The sequence below is a fragment of the Lolium rigidum genome, chromosome 6 (genome assembly GCF_022539505.1).
Source record: "Lolium rigidum isolate FL_2022 chromosome 6, APGP_CSIRO_Lrig_0.1, whole genome shotgun sequence".
NCBI classification, from domain to species: domain Eukaryota; kingdom Viridiplantae; phylum Streptophyta; class Magnoliopsida; order Poales; family Poaceae; genus Lolium; species Lolium rigidum.
Genome location: NC_061513.1, coordinates 163,347,429 through 163,363,837, shown reverse-complemented (window position 1 = coordinate 163,363,837; position 16,409 = coordinate 163,347,429). Strand labels below are relative to the sequence as shown.

At 44.4% G+C, this 16,409-nt stretch overlaps 1 protein-coding gene across 1 annotated transcript; it reads right to left on the bottom strand.

Moving 5' to 3' along the window:
- Positions 1 to 11,735: 11,735 nt before the first annotated feature.
- LOC124663489 (factor of DNA methylation 1-like) lies at positions 11,736 to 15,987 on the bottom strand. The gene is made up of 7 exons (XM_047201186.1): positions 15,971 to 15,987; positions 15,044 to 15,939; positions 14,726 to 14,907; positions 14,178 to 14,267; positions 13,791 to 14,078; positions 13,338 to 13,556; positions 11,736 to 12,192 (listed from the first exon to the last, which is right to left on the bottom strand). Exons 1-7 carry the CDS (start codon positions 15,985 to 15,987, stop codon positions 11,965 to 11,967), a joined length of 1,920 nt encoding a protein of 639 aa, XP_047057142.1. The 3' UTR covers positions 11,736 to 11,964.
- Between the last annotated feature and the right edge of the window lie 422 nt (positions 15,988 to 16,409).

Genomic DNA, 16,409 nt, shown 5'->3' with positions numbered 1-16,409 from the left:
CGAGCCTCGATGGAGAACTACTCCCTCCTCATGGGAGCAGCAGCGGTGATGAAGATGGCGGTGGAGATGGCAGCGGTGTCGATGGAGAAGCCTTCCGGGGGCAATTCCCCGCTCCGGCAGGGTGCCGGAACAGAGACTCCTGTCCCCCAGATCTTGGCTTCGCGATGGCGGCGGCTCTGGAAGGTTTTCGTGGTTTTCGTCAATTGTGATAGGGTTTTCTGATCCAGGGGCTTCTTATAGGCGAAGAGGCGGCGCAGGAAGGTCGAAGGGCTGGCCAAACCCTAGTGGGGCGCGGCCCCCCCTAGGCCGCGCCAGGGTATGGTGTGGTGGGCCTGTGCCCCCCTCTGGTCCCTCTCGTGTGTTCTGGATGCTTCCGGGGATTCTAAGATCTTTGGCGTTGATTTCGTCCGATTCCGAGAATATTTCGTTACTAGGATTTCTGAAACCAAAAACAGCAGAAAACAGAACCGGCACTTCGGCATCTTGTTAATAGGTTAGTTCCGGAAAATGCACGAATATGACATAAAGTGTGCATATAACATGTAGATAACATCAATAATGTGGCATGGAACACAAGAAATTATCGATACGTTGGAGACGTATCAGCATCCCCAAGCTTAGTTCTGCTCGTCCCGAGCAAGTAAAACGATAACAAAGATAATTTCTGGAGTGACATGCCATCATAAACTTGATCATACTATTTGTAAAGCATATGTAGTGAATGCAGCGATCAAAACAATGTATATGACATGGGTAAACAACTGAATCATAAAGCAAAGACTTTTCATGAATAGCACTTCAAGACAAGCATCAATAAGTCTTGCATAAGAGTTAACTCATAAAGCAATAATTCAAAGTAAAGGTATTGAAGCAACACAAAAGAAGATTAAGTTTCAGCGGTTGCTTTCAACTTGTAACATGTATATCTCATGGATATTGTCAACATAGAGTAATATAATAAGTGCAATAAGCAAGTATGTAGGAATCAATGCACAGTTCACACAAGTGTTTGCTTCTTGAGGTGGAGAGAAATAGGTGAACTGACTCAACATTGAAAGTAAAAGAATGGTCCTCATAGAGGAAAAGCATCGATTGCTATATTTGTGCTAGAGCTTTGATTTTGAAAACATGAAGAGAGCATAAAAATAAAGTTTTGAGAGGTGTATGTTGTTGTCAACGAATGGTAGCGGGTACTCTAACCCCCTTGCCAGACAAACCTTTAAAGAGCGGCTCCCATTTTATTTTATTTTTGGGTGGCACTCCTTCCAACCTTTCTTTCACAAACCATGGCTAACCGAATCTCGGGTGCCTGCCAACAATCTCATACCATGAAGGAGTGCCTTTTTATTTTAGTTTTATTATGATGACACTCCTCCCAACCTTTGCTTACACAAGCCATGGCTAACCGAATCCTTCGGGTGCCGTCCAACAATCACATACCATGGAGGAGTGTCTATTTTTGTTAATTAATTTGGGACTGGGAATCCCATTGCCAGCTCTTTTTGCAAAATTATTGGATAAGCGGATGAAGCCACTAGTCCATTGGTGAAAGTTGCCCAACAAGATTGAAAGATAAACACCACATACTTCCTCATGAGCTATAAAACATTGACACAAATCAGAGGTGATAAATTTTGAATTGTTTAAAGGTAGCACTCAAGCAATTTACTTTGGAATGGCAGGAAAATACCATGTAGTATAGGTAGATATGGTGGACACAAATGGCATAGTGGTTGGCTCAAGTATTTGGATGCATGAGAAGTATTCCCTCTCGATACAAGGTTTAGGCTAGCAAGGTTGTTTGAAACAAACACAAGTATGAACTAGTACAGCAAAACTCACATAAAAGACATATTACAAGCATTATAGAACTATACATTGTCTTCCTTGTTGTTCAAACACCTTACTAGAAATTATCTAGACCTTAGAGAGACCAATTATGCAAACCAAATTTTAGCATGCTCTATGTATTTCTTCACTAATAGGTGCAAAGTATATGATGCAAGAGCTTAAACATGAGCACAACAATTGCCAAGTATCACATTATCCAAGACATTATAGCAATTACTACATGTATCATTTTCCAATTCCAACCATATAACAATTTAACGAAGAGGAAACTTCGCCATGAATATTATGAGCTAAGAACACATGTGTTCATACGAACCAGCGGAGCGTGTCTCTCTCCCACACAAGCATGATGTAATCCAATTTATTCAAACAAAAACAAAAACAAAAGCACACGAGACGCTCCAAGCAAAGTACATAAGATGTGACCGAATAAAAATATAGTTTCAAGAGAAGGAACTCGATAATTTGTCGATGAAGAAGGGGATGCCTTGGGCATCCCCAAGCTTAGATGCTTGAGTCTTCTTGAAATATGCAGGGATGAACCACCGGGGCATCCCCAAGCTTAGAGCTTTCACTCTCCTTGATCATAGTATATCATCCTCCTCTCTTGACCCTTGAAAACTTCCTCCACACCAAACTCGAAACAACTCATTAGAGGGTTAGTGGACAATAAAAATTAACATGTTCAGAGGTGACACAATCATTCTTAACACTTCTGGACATTGCATAAAGCTACTGGACATTAATGGAACAAAGAAATTCATCCAACATAGCAAAAGAGGCAATGCGAAATAAAAGACAGAATCTGTCAAAACAGAACAGTCCGTAAAGATGGATTTTATTAGGCCACCAGACTTGCTCAAACGAAAATGCTCAAATTGAATTAAAGTTGCGTAAATATCTGAGGATCACTCACGTAAATTTGCATAATTTTCTGAGTTACCTACAGAGAATTAGACCCAGATTCGTGACAGCAAAGAAATCTGTTTCTGCGCAGTAATCCAAATCTAGTACTTACTTTACTATCAAAGACTTTACTTGGCACAACAAAACACAATACTAAGATAAGGAGAGGTTGCTACAGTAGTAAACAACTTCCAAGACACAAATATAAAACAAAGTACTGTAGCAAAATAACACATGGGTTATCTCCCAAGAAGTTCTTTCTTTTTAGCCATTAAGATGGGCTCAGCAGTTTTAATGATGCACTCGCAAGAAATAGTATTTGAAGCAAAAGAGAGCATCAAGAGGCAAATTCAAAACACATTTAAGTCTAACATGCTTCCTATGCATAGGAATCTTGTAAATAAACAAGTTCATGAAGAGCAAAGTAACAAGCATAGGAAGATAAAACAAGTGTAGCTTCAAAAATTTCAGCACATAGAGAGGCATTTTAGTAACATGAAAATTTCTACAACCATATTTTCCTCTCTCATAATAACTTTCAGTAGCATCATGAGCAAACTCAACAATATAACTATCACATAAAGCATTCTTATCATGAGTCTCATGCATAAAATTATTACTACTCCCAACATAAGCATAATCAGTTTTATTAGTTGTAGTGGGAGCAAATTCAACAAAGTAGCTATCATTATTATTCTCATCAAGTGTAGGAGGCATATTGTAATCATAATCAAATTCACTCTCCATAGTAGGTGGCACCAAAAGACCACTATCATTATAATCATCATAAATAGGAGGCAAAGTATCATCAAAGAAAATTTTCTCCTCAATGCTTGGGGGACTAAAAATATCATGAAAACCAGCTTCCCCAAGCTTAGAACTTTCTATATCATTAGCAACAATGGTGTTCGAAGCGTTCATACTAATATTACTACCAGCATGCAAATAAGGTTCCATAGGTTTTTTAATTTTCGCATCAAACAATCCATGTTTTAAATCAGGAAATAGAATAAGAAGCTCACTCTTGTACATTATGCCAAACTAGTGTAAACAAGAAACAAAAAGATGCAATTGCAGGATCTAAAGGAAATAGCTTTGAGCACACACACAACGGCGCCAGAAAAATACTTTACCTGAAACCGTAGTATGAGAGCCTTTTACCTTTCCTCCCCGGCAACGGCGCCAGAAAAGTATGCTTGATGGCGTGTATTTCACACGTTCGTTGGGCAACCCCAAGAGGAAGGTATGATGAGCACAGCAGCAAGTTTTCCCCGAAAGAAACCAAGGTTTATCGAACCAGGAGGAGCCAAGAAGCACGTTGAAGGTTGATGGCGGCGGGATGTAGTGCGGCGCAACACCGGAGATTCCGGCGCCAACGTGGAACCTGCACAACACAACCAAAGTACTTTGCCCCAACGAAACAATGAGGTTGTCAATCTCACCGGCTTGCTGTAACAAAGGATTAACCGTATTGTGTGGAAGATGATTGTTTGCAGAGAAAACAGTAAAAACAAGTATTGCAGTAGATTGTATTTCGAGTAAAGAGAATTGGACCGGGGTCCACAGTTCACTAGAGGTGTCTCTCCCATAAGACGAACAGCATGTTGGGTGAACAAATTACAGTTGGGCAATTGACAAATAAAGAGAGCATGACAATGCACATACATATCATGATGAGTATAGTGAGATTTAATTGGGCATTACGACAAAGTACATAGACCGCCATCCAACCGCATCTATGCCTAAAAAGTCCACCTTCGGGTTATCATCCGAACCCCTCCAAGTATTAAGTTGCAAAGCAACAGACAATTGCATTAAGTATGGTGCGTAATGTAATCAACAACTACATCCTTAGACATAGCATCAATGTTTTATCCCTAGTGGCAACAAGCACAACACAACCTTAGAACTTTCGTCACATCGTCCCGAGTGTCAATGCGAGCATGAACCCACTATCGAGCATAAGTACTCCCTCTTGGAGTTAAAAGTAAAAACTTGGCCAGAGCCTCTACTAGAAACGGAGAGCATGCAAGATCATAAACAACACATAAGCATAACTTTGATAATCAACATAACAAGTATTCTCTATTCATCGGATCCCAACAAACGCAACATATAGAATTACAGATAGATGATCTTGATCATGTTAGGCAGCTCACAAGATCCGACAATGATAGCACAATGGGGAGAAGACAACCATCTAGCTACTGCTATGGACCCATAGTCCAGGGGTAGACTACTCACTCATCACTCCGGAGGCGACCATGGCGGTGTAGAGTCCTCCGGGAGATGATTCCCCTCTCCGGCAGGGTGCCGGAGGCGATCTCCAGGATCCCCCGAGATGGGATCGGCGGCGACGGCGTCTCGCAATGTTTTCCGTATCGTGGCTCTCGGTACCGGAAGTTTCGTCACGGAGGCTTTAAGTAGGCGGAAGGGCAAGTCGAGAGGGGGCACAGGGGCCCCGGATGACAGGGCGGCGCGGCCAAGGGGGGCCGCGCCGCCCTAGGGTTTGGCTCCCTCGTGGCCCCACTTCGTTTCGTCTTCGGACTTCTGGAAGCTTCGTGAGAAAATAGGCCTCTGGGCTTTTATTTCGTCCAATTCCGAGAATATTTCGTTACTAGGATTTCTGAAACCAAAAACAGTAGAAAACAGGAACTGGCACTTCGGCATCTTGTTAATAGGTTAGTTCCAGAAAATGCATGAATATGACATAAAGTGTGCATATAACATGTAGATAACATCAATAATGTGGCATGGAACACAAGAAATTATCGATACGTTGGAGACATATCACACACATGGACTTGTGATAAAACCATGAAAAATCCTACCATATTCCAACAGTTTTGACAACAAGAACATTGCACTGAATATGTACCATACATTGACACAGCATAATGGTTCAAATGACAAATAAGGTTCGACGACATCAAGGTTTCAATTACAATAAGGTTCAACGACACGAAGGTTCGAGAAGATCAAGGTTCGGACAACATAATGGTTCGACAACAAGAACATAGCCAAAGGGACATCACCGCGTCGCAAAGGCTCCCTCCCCCTTGCCTTCTTCTTCTTAGCTTCTTCAGCCAATTCTTCCTTCTCCCTTAAGTCACGAGCCAACCGAACGACCGAATCGAAGAAGTGGTGGCGCTCCTCCGTCTTTGCAGCTTCCGCTTGAGCTCTCTCCTCCTTGATGCGTTCAGCCTCCCTAGCCACCTCCTCTAGGTGCATCCTATTGGCCCTCTCCCTCGCAATTTGCTCAAGTTGGCAGCTCCTCGGGAATTTTATCCGTGCCTCGCGGTCCCGTTCGGCCTTCAGCTTGGCATTCCTCCTCTTGTGGAACAATATGTATTCCTCATATTGTTTTTGCATACGGGCACTCTCCGCCATCTTCTTGTCTTCCTCCTCCTTCTTCTTCCTCTCTAGTTCTTCCTTCTCCTTCTTCCGCACCGTCCTTACCGCCTCCTCCCAAACGGACTCCTCCTTCTCATTGCCCTCCCATGCTCCCTTCCCCTTGGTGGGTTGAGTTGCCATACCTGTAAACCAAATTGAAAAACCAAAGTTAGTCATGGAATATGAAAATAGAAAGTACAATACAAGTAGTAACTTCGAGACACATACGGATAAGGCCCCGCTAGGTATCGTAGCATACTAGCACCGCGACGGCCACCTCTACTAAGCCCTACGTGAATCCTTTGTTGCCTTGGAGCTTGTCGCCATTGTGGTTGATGCCTTGAGGCTTGTTGCCTTGGAGCTTGTTGCGTAGGAGCTTGTTGCCGTTGGGCTTGTGTGCTTGGAGCTTGTTGACGCGTTTGGGTTGGAGGAGGTTGACGCGTTTGGCTTGGAGGAGGTTGACGCGTTTGGCTTGGAGGAGGTTGACGCGTTTGGGTTGGAGGAGGTTGACGCGTTTGGCTTGGAGGAGTTTGACGCGGTTGGCTTGGAGCTTGTTGGCTTGGAGCTTGTTGGCTTGGGGTTTGTTGGCTTGGAGGTTGATTTGAAGCTTGTTGGCTACTTGATGCTTGACTTGTGCTAGCATCATTGCCCTTTGATTTTTTGCCGGATGTGCACTTCCTTTTATTGTGGCCCTTACTATTGCAGGATCCACAATTAGTTGGCTCGCGAGCTTCTTGGAATAACCTGTTTCCGGAATGACCCCATCTATCCATATCTCCGTGATACCTCTTTGTCTTTCTTCTTCCACGTTTCACAACCTTCCATTCCGGATCTGGCCAAACTTGCACTCCATGATACTCCGGCCATTGTGATTGATCCAAGTAAGGACAAAACCTTGGAGCCCATGTCCTCTTTGTGGCTTCGATTGAGAACTCGGACTCCCGAACGGTGAGCGGGTTATTGTAGTCGACACGTCTAGTGCGTGCCGCTGTTAGCAAGTGGGAGCAAGCCAAATGAAGCAAAGAGGACCTCCTACATGTGCATTCACATGTCTTTAGGGACACACGGAAAGCCCGGCCTCCGTGTTGGACACCACCTTGTGTGGTGCCTCCCGGCTCATTCACTTGGTAAACCCGAGTCAACATTATCATAACATGTAGCCGTTTGGGAGTCGGCCTTCCTCGCCCGAAAATCCATGAACTCTTGAACCTTCTTTGGGAACTCGGCATTCAAAGCAATTTCCTTCTCCGTTTCATCGGTGTAGTTCTGGAAATAGACATTCAACTTCTCGAATGTGTATTGAATGATTGCCGTCACGGGCAATGCACGGACACCCTTCAAAACATTGTTGAAGCACTCGGCCATGTTGCTTGTCATTTGGCCATATCTCCTCCCATCCTCATCATAAGCTCTCGCCCACTTTGAGTTAAATACGAGGTGTCTATGAAGAAACTCTTGACCACCCGCGTTGAGGTCTTTGTGCTTCAGCAAGCCGTTGTATAGGTTTACGAAGCGGCGCTCCGAATAAGCGAGGCAACAATCTTGAAGAAGGTCAGACAACTCTTTGCTCTTGCATGCCCGGTAGAAGTTCGCACAACCTCATGCACCATCGGTGATGCAAGGGAGCATGCCCGGGAATTGGAACCTCCACCGCATTGAGAATTCCTTGATGACGATCGGAGATGACACACACTTCCTTTGAGGGTGGTATGACCCTCGTCCTCAATATATGGAAAAACCATTGCCGCTTATCATTGTTCTCAATCTCTACCAATGCAAAAGCCAATGGTACTAAACGGTTGCTTGCATCACTTGCTATTGCCACCAATAGTGTGCCCTTGTATTGACCGGTCAAGAAGGTACCATCCACGGCTATGACGGGCCTACAATGTTCGAATGCCCTCGTGCATTGCTGGAATGACCAAAATGCACGGTGAAATACCCTCACTCTTTTACCATCATGCAATGTCATTTTGGTTGCGGAAGGCTCGACCACATGCACCATGCCCGGGTTAGTTGCGGCCATCGCTAACAACAACCTAGGGATACGGTTGTATGCTTCCTCCCAATCACCGTACAACATCTTGAATGCGGCTTGTTTGGCCTTCCATGCCTTCCCGTACTTGACGTCGTAGGCAAACCGGGATTTGACCGTATCTTGCACGGACCTAATGCTCATGATAGGAAGTGATGATATCTCCGACGAGAGCTTGTATGCAATGAACTCGGATGTGAGTTGACGGTGGTCCGGTTGTGCATCCTTGCCATCAAGCTTCGGTCCCCGGCACATGTGAGTGGCTACACAACTTGTTATGTGCCAAGAGGGCCCTTTTTTGAAAGGTCGTGCACGGACAACCCATGGGCACCTTTTATCCACACATTTTAGCGTGTACCGCTTCTTCAAGTCCGAGTGAACAACGATGTACGGGCGATGATGCTTAATGGAGAACTCCTTCAACCATATCTTCAATTCCAAGAATGTATCAAACGTTAGCCCTTTAGAGATCATAGCTGTCCTACCATCCACATCTCTCTTGGATAGTGGCCTAGCTCCAAGAAGTAAACTTTTGCCACCATCAACCACGGCTCCATCCGCAAGACTAACATCACGGAACAATGGTACCCGGATATCCCGTCCGGTTACCTTCTTGAAGATCTCGGCTCTTTCGGCTTCCTTAGCCGTGAAGCCATCCTCGTCAACCTCCTCTTCGGGTCCATCATCATCCGAGTCCGACGCATAGCATCGGGAATAAGGAATGGAGTGGTCCATCTCCTCTTGCGTCCAATATTTATCCAAATCACCGACATTGTTGCCATTCATCTCGAAACAATCATCACCATCGTCATGCTCATCATACTCATTATCCAACAGAGGTTGTTGGGCAATGGGAGATTGGACAATGGGAGATTGGGTGGCCTCTTCTTGGCTCATGGGTGGAGGAGTCCTCTCTCGAACGGGGGAGGAGGGCCGGTTAAGGTCAAGCTCGATACGAGCCTCAACCGTCTTGGTTGCAAACAACTCCAAAGCCTTATCTTGTGACCCGGCCACCGTCTCCTTGTAAATGGACCAACGTTGCTCGGAGTTGATACGCATTATCTTCCAACGGGTGTGCATTCCAAACCCCACATTATGCCTTCCCTCTAGCTCAATACCATCATTTGGCTCATTCCAATTCAACTCAACCCTAACTTGTGCTACCACCTCCGCAAAGCTAGGGCTAACGTCAAACACCAAGTCAACCTCTTCCGGGTCCGGCTCTATGTTTCCCTTCAAGTAAGCATCCTTGTCCACATGATGAACATGAACAATTCTTTCCATCCCCCTAGCATAATGGGAACAACACATACACACATGTGTTCATTAGATACCATAATCAACATAATCTACCCATACAAACTAGCACACTACCATTTCTTCTACTTCAACAACCCTAACATCCAACCAAATCCATCTCCACCCTCAAATCAACCAAATCCACATCTAGGGTTTCACATATAGATTGGAGCAAATACACAAAATCAATGGATGAAAAGAGGGGAAACGGAGGGGATTACCTCAAGCAACGAGTTGGGAACGATCTCCACAGACAGATCTGACGATTTGGTGGTTGATTTGGTGGGGGGGGAGAGGGGGAGAGAGAAAACCGGGCGCCTTTGGAGGAGAGAAGAAGAACAGAGGAAGAAAGAAAGAAGAGGGTCGGGCTGGGCGCGCGCGCGCCCAAACTTAAGTCAATGTGTGGCGCCCTGCCGGGGGCGCCACACTTTCAAAGTGTGGCGCCGGCCGGAGAGGCGCCACTCGTGCTGCCACGTCGGATCGGGGTCACCGGCTCGGCGTCGACGGGCCACGTCGGATGGGTGTGTGGCGCCGAGCTAGAGGCGCCACATGGGCATGTGTGGCGCCCTTGAGAGGGGCGCCACACAAAAGGGTTAGATTCGTGAAATAGTTTCGCCGGAGGGTCAGTCTGTGCTTTTCTTTCAGTTTTGAATTATTTTTGTGTAAATCGCCGTTTGGTGGCGCTTGGGATCAGGCCCCTGGTGTCAAAATCCTCCCGGACATCTAGACATCATCACTTCCTGCTGGCCTACCCCAAAATATTTTGCCAACTGTTGTCCGTTCATTGGAAAATTTGGAAATTGCACAAAACGCCAAGGTGTTCAGGCATGTTGACCAACCGACATCAACGACTATTCCCAACATTGTTGCAGACTTAACACTTTGGTCCCACTGGTTCAGGAAAATGAACCGTCAGGGTGCTGCTCAGTGGGGTAAACATCTGCCCTCACAAAACTTGTACTACCAGGTCACCATGAGTCCATCGTAGCAGTGCCTCTGTCTGAAGATGATTTTTTTTAGAAAAAAATAGAAGCTAAAGTTTTGTCTCATCTATTAATTAAGAAGGGAGTGGTTAGTTTTTAGCCCGTGGAAGAAGTCATCCCGTCTGAAGGCAAACTCAGGAAAAACAGTGTCTTGGATGGAATGTGCACCTGCTGGCTATACTTGTAGATCGCGAACTTGTTATGCAGGAAAAAACAGTGTCTTGCATGGAGCACACCTTGGGCATGCATGTCCTGGCTATACTTGTAAATGGCCAGTAAAGGCATCACTCCTAATCATCGGAGTTATTGATGATTGGTGAGGACGATATAAAGGGAATTTTTAGAACATAGGTTCTTCTGAATTCGATTAAAACTTACGGGAAATTCAATTCGGCTTCCTGGTGTGTATGCTTTCTCTACCAAAAAATTATATTCTAAAGTGTCAAAAAAATTTGATAAGTTTTTTTACATGTACATCCCCATAATATATGTGCGTTCATCAAGTTTCACGAAAAACCAATATTTTTATGGTCTATATAAAAAAAACTTATCTTGTGAAAAGCATTATTTTTAACACTAATGAAAAGTGGATTTTTTATGAAACAACTTTGTGAGTGCGTAGTACGTGAAGATGTACATGCGAATTTTTGTTTCAATTTTTTGAAATTCAAATGTGTGTAAGAAAATATTTCAAAATAGAGGGAGCATATGCTTCCATGTTCCAAAACGCCACTCCTTAAACTTACTCTGATACTAAGTTACATAATTAGCTGACCACTAAGTTACAAAAATTTCGGAAAGAGGGACTTTTCTTTAAACTATTCATCTGAAATTTGTGATTTTTGCCTATGCTACATACTTTTGAATTTGGATACAAAAATTGGCACGCTTATGCATACGTGCATCATCTACATGCAAAAAAAATTATTTGGATTTTTTAAAGATCTGGAAATACGGATTTTGAATCACTACAGTATTTCAGGTTCCATTGAACCCATGTCCCAACACGTATTTTCGAGGACAATGTCAGTTTGTGTAAGAATTCAGAGTATTACTCGTCTTTGCTTCTACTACGAATTCCGCTTCAAGGGCTAAAGACAGACTGACAGGGTGCTAACCGGCTGTTGCCCATGGCGCGCACTAGGGATTGGAGGATTTGGAGGTGTAGGAAACCAAGCTAACAGTAGAAGCAAAGGGTAGTTCATAAATCATAATCCATAAACTAATCGTCATTCATAGTAACATAGCATGGCACAGAATGCATAATATCCTAGCAGGGGCAGATCACAATCTCCAATTGGCAGCAGGTTAATAGTGTCAATGCTACACCACGCTGAATGATCCGGCCAAACTCCTCCGACAACACCAAGAGTCAAGCAGCTCTAAGTTGTTCATGACAAAATAACACTAGTGCAGGTGTAGTTTAATACTGCATCAGGAATCTGGTCCAGGGGAGAGCAGATGATGTAGGACATCCTAGACAAAATCTCTAGGCTCTCAACGCTTCCTCTTGGCCACGCGCCACTGTCTCATGACGAACTGGATGACCTCTTTCAGGGTTGCCTTCCGCTTCTCCTTGAAGTTCCACAGCTCCGGTACAGAATAGCGGCCACTGGGATTGTACTCGTTAAGCTCAGCAAGGGCGTTTGTCACCAGGTCACAGACTTCTTCGCCATACTCCTCTTTCAGCTCTCGAAGCTTCTCGTCGTCCTCGCGAAGAATTTCCTACACCAGTGCACCCACCGTTAGATAAATGATACTTCCTCACCAGACTCTGAGCAGCGAGCACCATTTGCTTCTCCACATTTAGTTAGCTAGGAGCTTAGTAATGACATAAACTTCTACGAGGGGGGAGTAGTAAGCATGCATAAATGTGAGTACCTAGTGGAAAGTGATACTTTGGGTACATCAGGAGATCTATGAGAACGTGATAAGCATTTTATTATTGGTACAAAAGGTTTGTTTGTTGCCCCCACATAGGCAAATGGTAGATGCACTCTGTTTCAAAAACTGACGAATTATAGATAACAATAACTAGTACAAAACTTTGAAGAAAGCAACAAATGGAAGAAAGCAAGTCTCGAGAAAATACAAATCATTATTTATTCAATTAGATCATATATATCTCAACCAAGAGCATGACAAATACAGTTAAAACTCCCATGAACAATAAGATTATTTAGCAGAACATAAATGTATAGCCCTCAGCTGGTGACTGGCTAACGGTTTGTTGTTTTCCTCCTCTATTATTCGGAGCCCTTAACTTCAGTAAGTCCAATGTTTGTATTATGGCAGTATTCTTTCACTTGAAATCTATCGTTATTAAACTTGGTGCCATTAAATCGGAAAACCAAAACTGATCCCGGGTGCATATGCACCCGGTTTGTATAAAACATATTTCAAAAATATAAAAAATTTAGGAAAGAAATTTAGCATGTACAGGGACATGTTTTATGTGTGCACGTAAAGTTTCACATAAAACCGACAATTTTTATACCCTGTGTAAAAAAGACAAATAATGCCTCGTGAAATAGACTATTTTAACACCAAAAATTTATCTTTTTTGCACAGGGCATAAAACATATCGGTTTTTGCTGAAACAACTTTGTGAACATGTAACATGTCAAGATATACACGAGGCATTTTTATCCATATTTTTTTGACATTTGTAAATATGTTTAATATGCATTTCAAATAAAGGGTGCATATGCACCCGGGTGCAAAAACACCCTGTCCCCATTAAATTTACTTATAAACAGATAAACAATGTTAACGTTTGCAGAACCGGAATTTGACTGTGAAATTGATAATTCAAGACTACGAGCAATTGGAGAACAAGTGTATAAAAGCAATAGTGAACAGATTGTTACCTTCTCTTTCCCGCTGTCATCTATGATAACCTTAAAAGGGTACCATTCTGGATTTTTGATCTCATTCTCCCACTTGGAACAAAGAATTGAAGCGGTAACTTCTGCATCTTCTTTAGACATTTTATGCTTGCAAGCACTTGCAAATGACTTCAGATCAAGATCACCCATTCTTTTAATGCCTATATTTGCTCGGGCATTTGTAATAATATCCCTCAAGCCCTGTAGGGTATGCAGAAGAAAAAGAATTAATATGGTGAAATCAATTATGTGAGGAATGTGGGTAGATATGAAAGTAAATATACTTTTACTCAAGCTTATATCAATATGCTAAAAAATAGTTATTCGGATTAGTAGACAATGTGATTTACAATAAAAGCCCTCTGTGAAATTACTGAGAGAGACAACTATTAAGATGAAGATAAATACATGTGCTCAATTAAGGATGTAACTTACTTCGATCAACTTCTTCCGAGCATCTTGCAACTCATCATTGCTTATCCTTTCCTTGAGAAGCAGCGTCTTGTGGAGTGATTCCATTGATTCCATTTCATCTAACTTGTCTTGTAGCTCTTCATTAAGATCATCTATTTTCTTCTTTGATTCAGCGTCTTCCTCGCCTGGCATATGCTTCATCACTTCCACTTTTCCCTGCAGCTGTTTTATTTCTAACTCAAGCTTCTGTTTGGCATCCAATTTCTGCTCTAGCTTGATAATCTCATCTAGAGCAGCTTGTTTCTCCCTCTGCAATTAGCCATTTTCAGCACACAATAAGACAGTCATATAAATTAGCTTGTTCAAAAACTCAAATGAGGCAATATACATCAAGGCAGAGGCACAAACCTTGTGTTTTTCCACAAGCTTCAGAACATTATCATCAGCCCTCTGTTGCTCGTGTGATGCCATCTTAAGATACTTTGCTTTAAGCTCGTTCTGTATTCACGTCACAAAAGCTTGACATTAGTCGATTGTAGAAAAACTGAAGCGGGATAATCTAACAGCATCTACAGCCTGACACAAGTTTTATACTCCCTCTATAACGGTTTGTAAGCCCATTACGTGCTTGAAGAAAAAATTGACCATCAATTTGGTCAACAAAATATCGATATATGCCACAAAAAAACATACCATTTAGTTCTTGTAAACGCAAGTCAGTGCGAAACAACATGTGCCAGTTAGGAAAAACAAGCTATGAAAAGAGTTAATAAAAAAGAAGGCAGCAAATCTTGGCAAGTAGTTTAGCCATGCACCATCAATTAATATAAATTGATAATTATGTTGTCAAATGGTTAGACAATAAGAGCGCTTAACATTCAGATTTTGGTCTTGATGAAAATTTAATTACTGGCAAATGGTTAGACAATAAGGATGGTGAGTGGAAAGGGTGAAACCTTTTCCTTCTCTTCTCGAAGGTTTCTTCTGTCATAGTCGGTACGCAGAGTAAGGTCATCAAGCTGCTTTGATTTCAAGTCCAGGTCCTGCATCTTGGATTCAAGCTCTGAACGGAGCTTTTGGTTCTCATCAATGATCTTCTGAGAATGCCCGCGAGCAATTTGCTGCAGCTTCTGGATTTCTGGTGAAAATGCAAGTTTAAAAAGCATAAAGAGAAGGACTAAAAGATCCCAATGCTCAAAAGGAGATGATTGCACACATATATGTTGATAATAATTCAAACATAACAGAAGATGTAAACAGCAAAAGATACGTACCCTGATTGTATTTCTGGACAATGAGCTCCTTATCTTCCATAATCTTTTCAAGTGAGGAGGTGGTCTCATTGTACTTGGATTCAAGTTGTTGGGCATGCTTATTCTTAACCTCAATCTGGCTGGCCAGATGGCCTACCAGTTTGTCGGTTTTGCGACTCCCTTCATCCTCAAGCTGTGCAACAGTTTTGAGATCACCATTCTCTCGCAGGTGTTGCCCGATGGGCCCCGGAGTTGTCAGGTCATCAGCCCTTGCAACCCACCCAAACATCTCCTGGCCTGGATCCCGAAACCTGCTGCGCGCCTCCCAGTCCCGCTTGCCATAGCCTTCTGCCTCGAAGCTGTTCTCGAAGTTCAGCGCATTGCCGAAGCAAGCGTAGTCTTTCCCAAACTCAACAATGGCGGTCCCCGTGTGGCCTCTGTGGCTCCACAGAGGGATGACCTTCTGCGGGCAGAACCGCGAGAACTGCTCCTTGAGCCGGTTCCCACTCTCCCCGACCTGGCGCCCGCTCTTCCACACGGTGGGCACGTTGACGAGCACGCCCATCCAGGGCCAGACGAACTTCTCGTCCCTGTTCTGACCACGAGGAGGCCGAGGCTCCGGAGCGGTTCGCCGTGACGGTGGCGGCGGCTCCGATGAGTACCGTGGTTCCTCCTCCGCGCGCTGCCTGGATGATGGGTGCGGCAGGTCCTCCTTCGCGCGCTTGGCTCGGCCGCCACTGTGCGTCGCCGCCGGCTGCTCGGGTGAGTGAGGCGAGTTGGCGCGCTTGGTAAGGCCACTGTGGGTCGCCTTGTCTCTCCCGTGCCGAGCACCATCTGAATCTGCTTCGGATGCGTGACGGTGCGGTGGTTTATCTCTGCCCGGGTCACTCCACCTCGAACCCCTCTCCCTGCGACTCCTACCAAAATCGGAAGGTAAATTGCAGCTGCCTTACGAAAAGGGACATCGGGCCAAATCTCAGGGAGGAAGAGAGGGGCTGGTGTACCGGTCACGGTCGCGGTCGCGGTCGCGGTCACGGTCAGGTGCCTCGCCGGAGTCCATGGAGGGGGCCCGCCGACCCGCATGCCGAGTAGCGTCTGAACCTGCTTTCGTTGCGTGACGACGAGACAGGCCGTCTCTGCTCGGATCGCTCCACCTCGAGCCTCGTTCCCTGTCAATCCTACAGGAATCGGGCAAGAAAGGCGGTAAATTGCGGGTGCCGTACGACGCGACGCCCCTTGGTTTCGCGGGACATCGAACGAGATCTCGGGGAGGGAGAGAGGGGGTTCGCGCGCGACACGTACCGGTCAGGTGCCTCGCCGGAGTCCATGGAGCCAACCAACCTAGGGTTTTTTAGGGAACGCGGGGATCAGCTCAATGTCTCCCAAA

Bases quoted from the DNA above. Each gene is read 5' to 3' on its own strand.
- LOC124663489 (XM_047201186.1), bottom strand. The intron at 14,268-14,725 runs GTTTCACCCTTT...ACGTGAATACAG, and splicing joins TTCGAGAAGAGAAGGAAAAG to AACGAGCTTAAAGCAAAGTA. The intron at 14,079-14,177 runs GTTTGTGCCTCT...GGCTAATTGCAG, and splicing joins AGCTTGTGGAAAAACACAAG to AGGGAGAAACAAGCTGCTCT.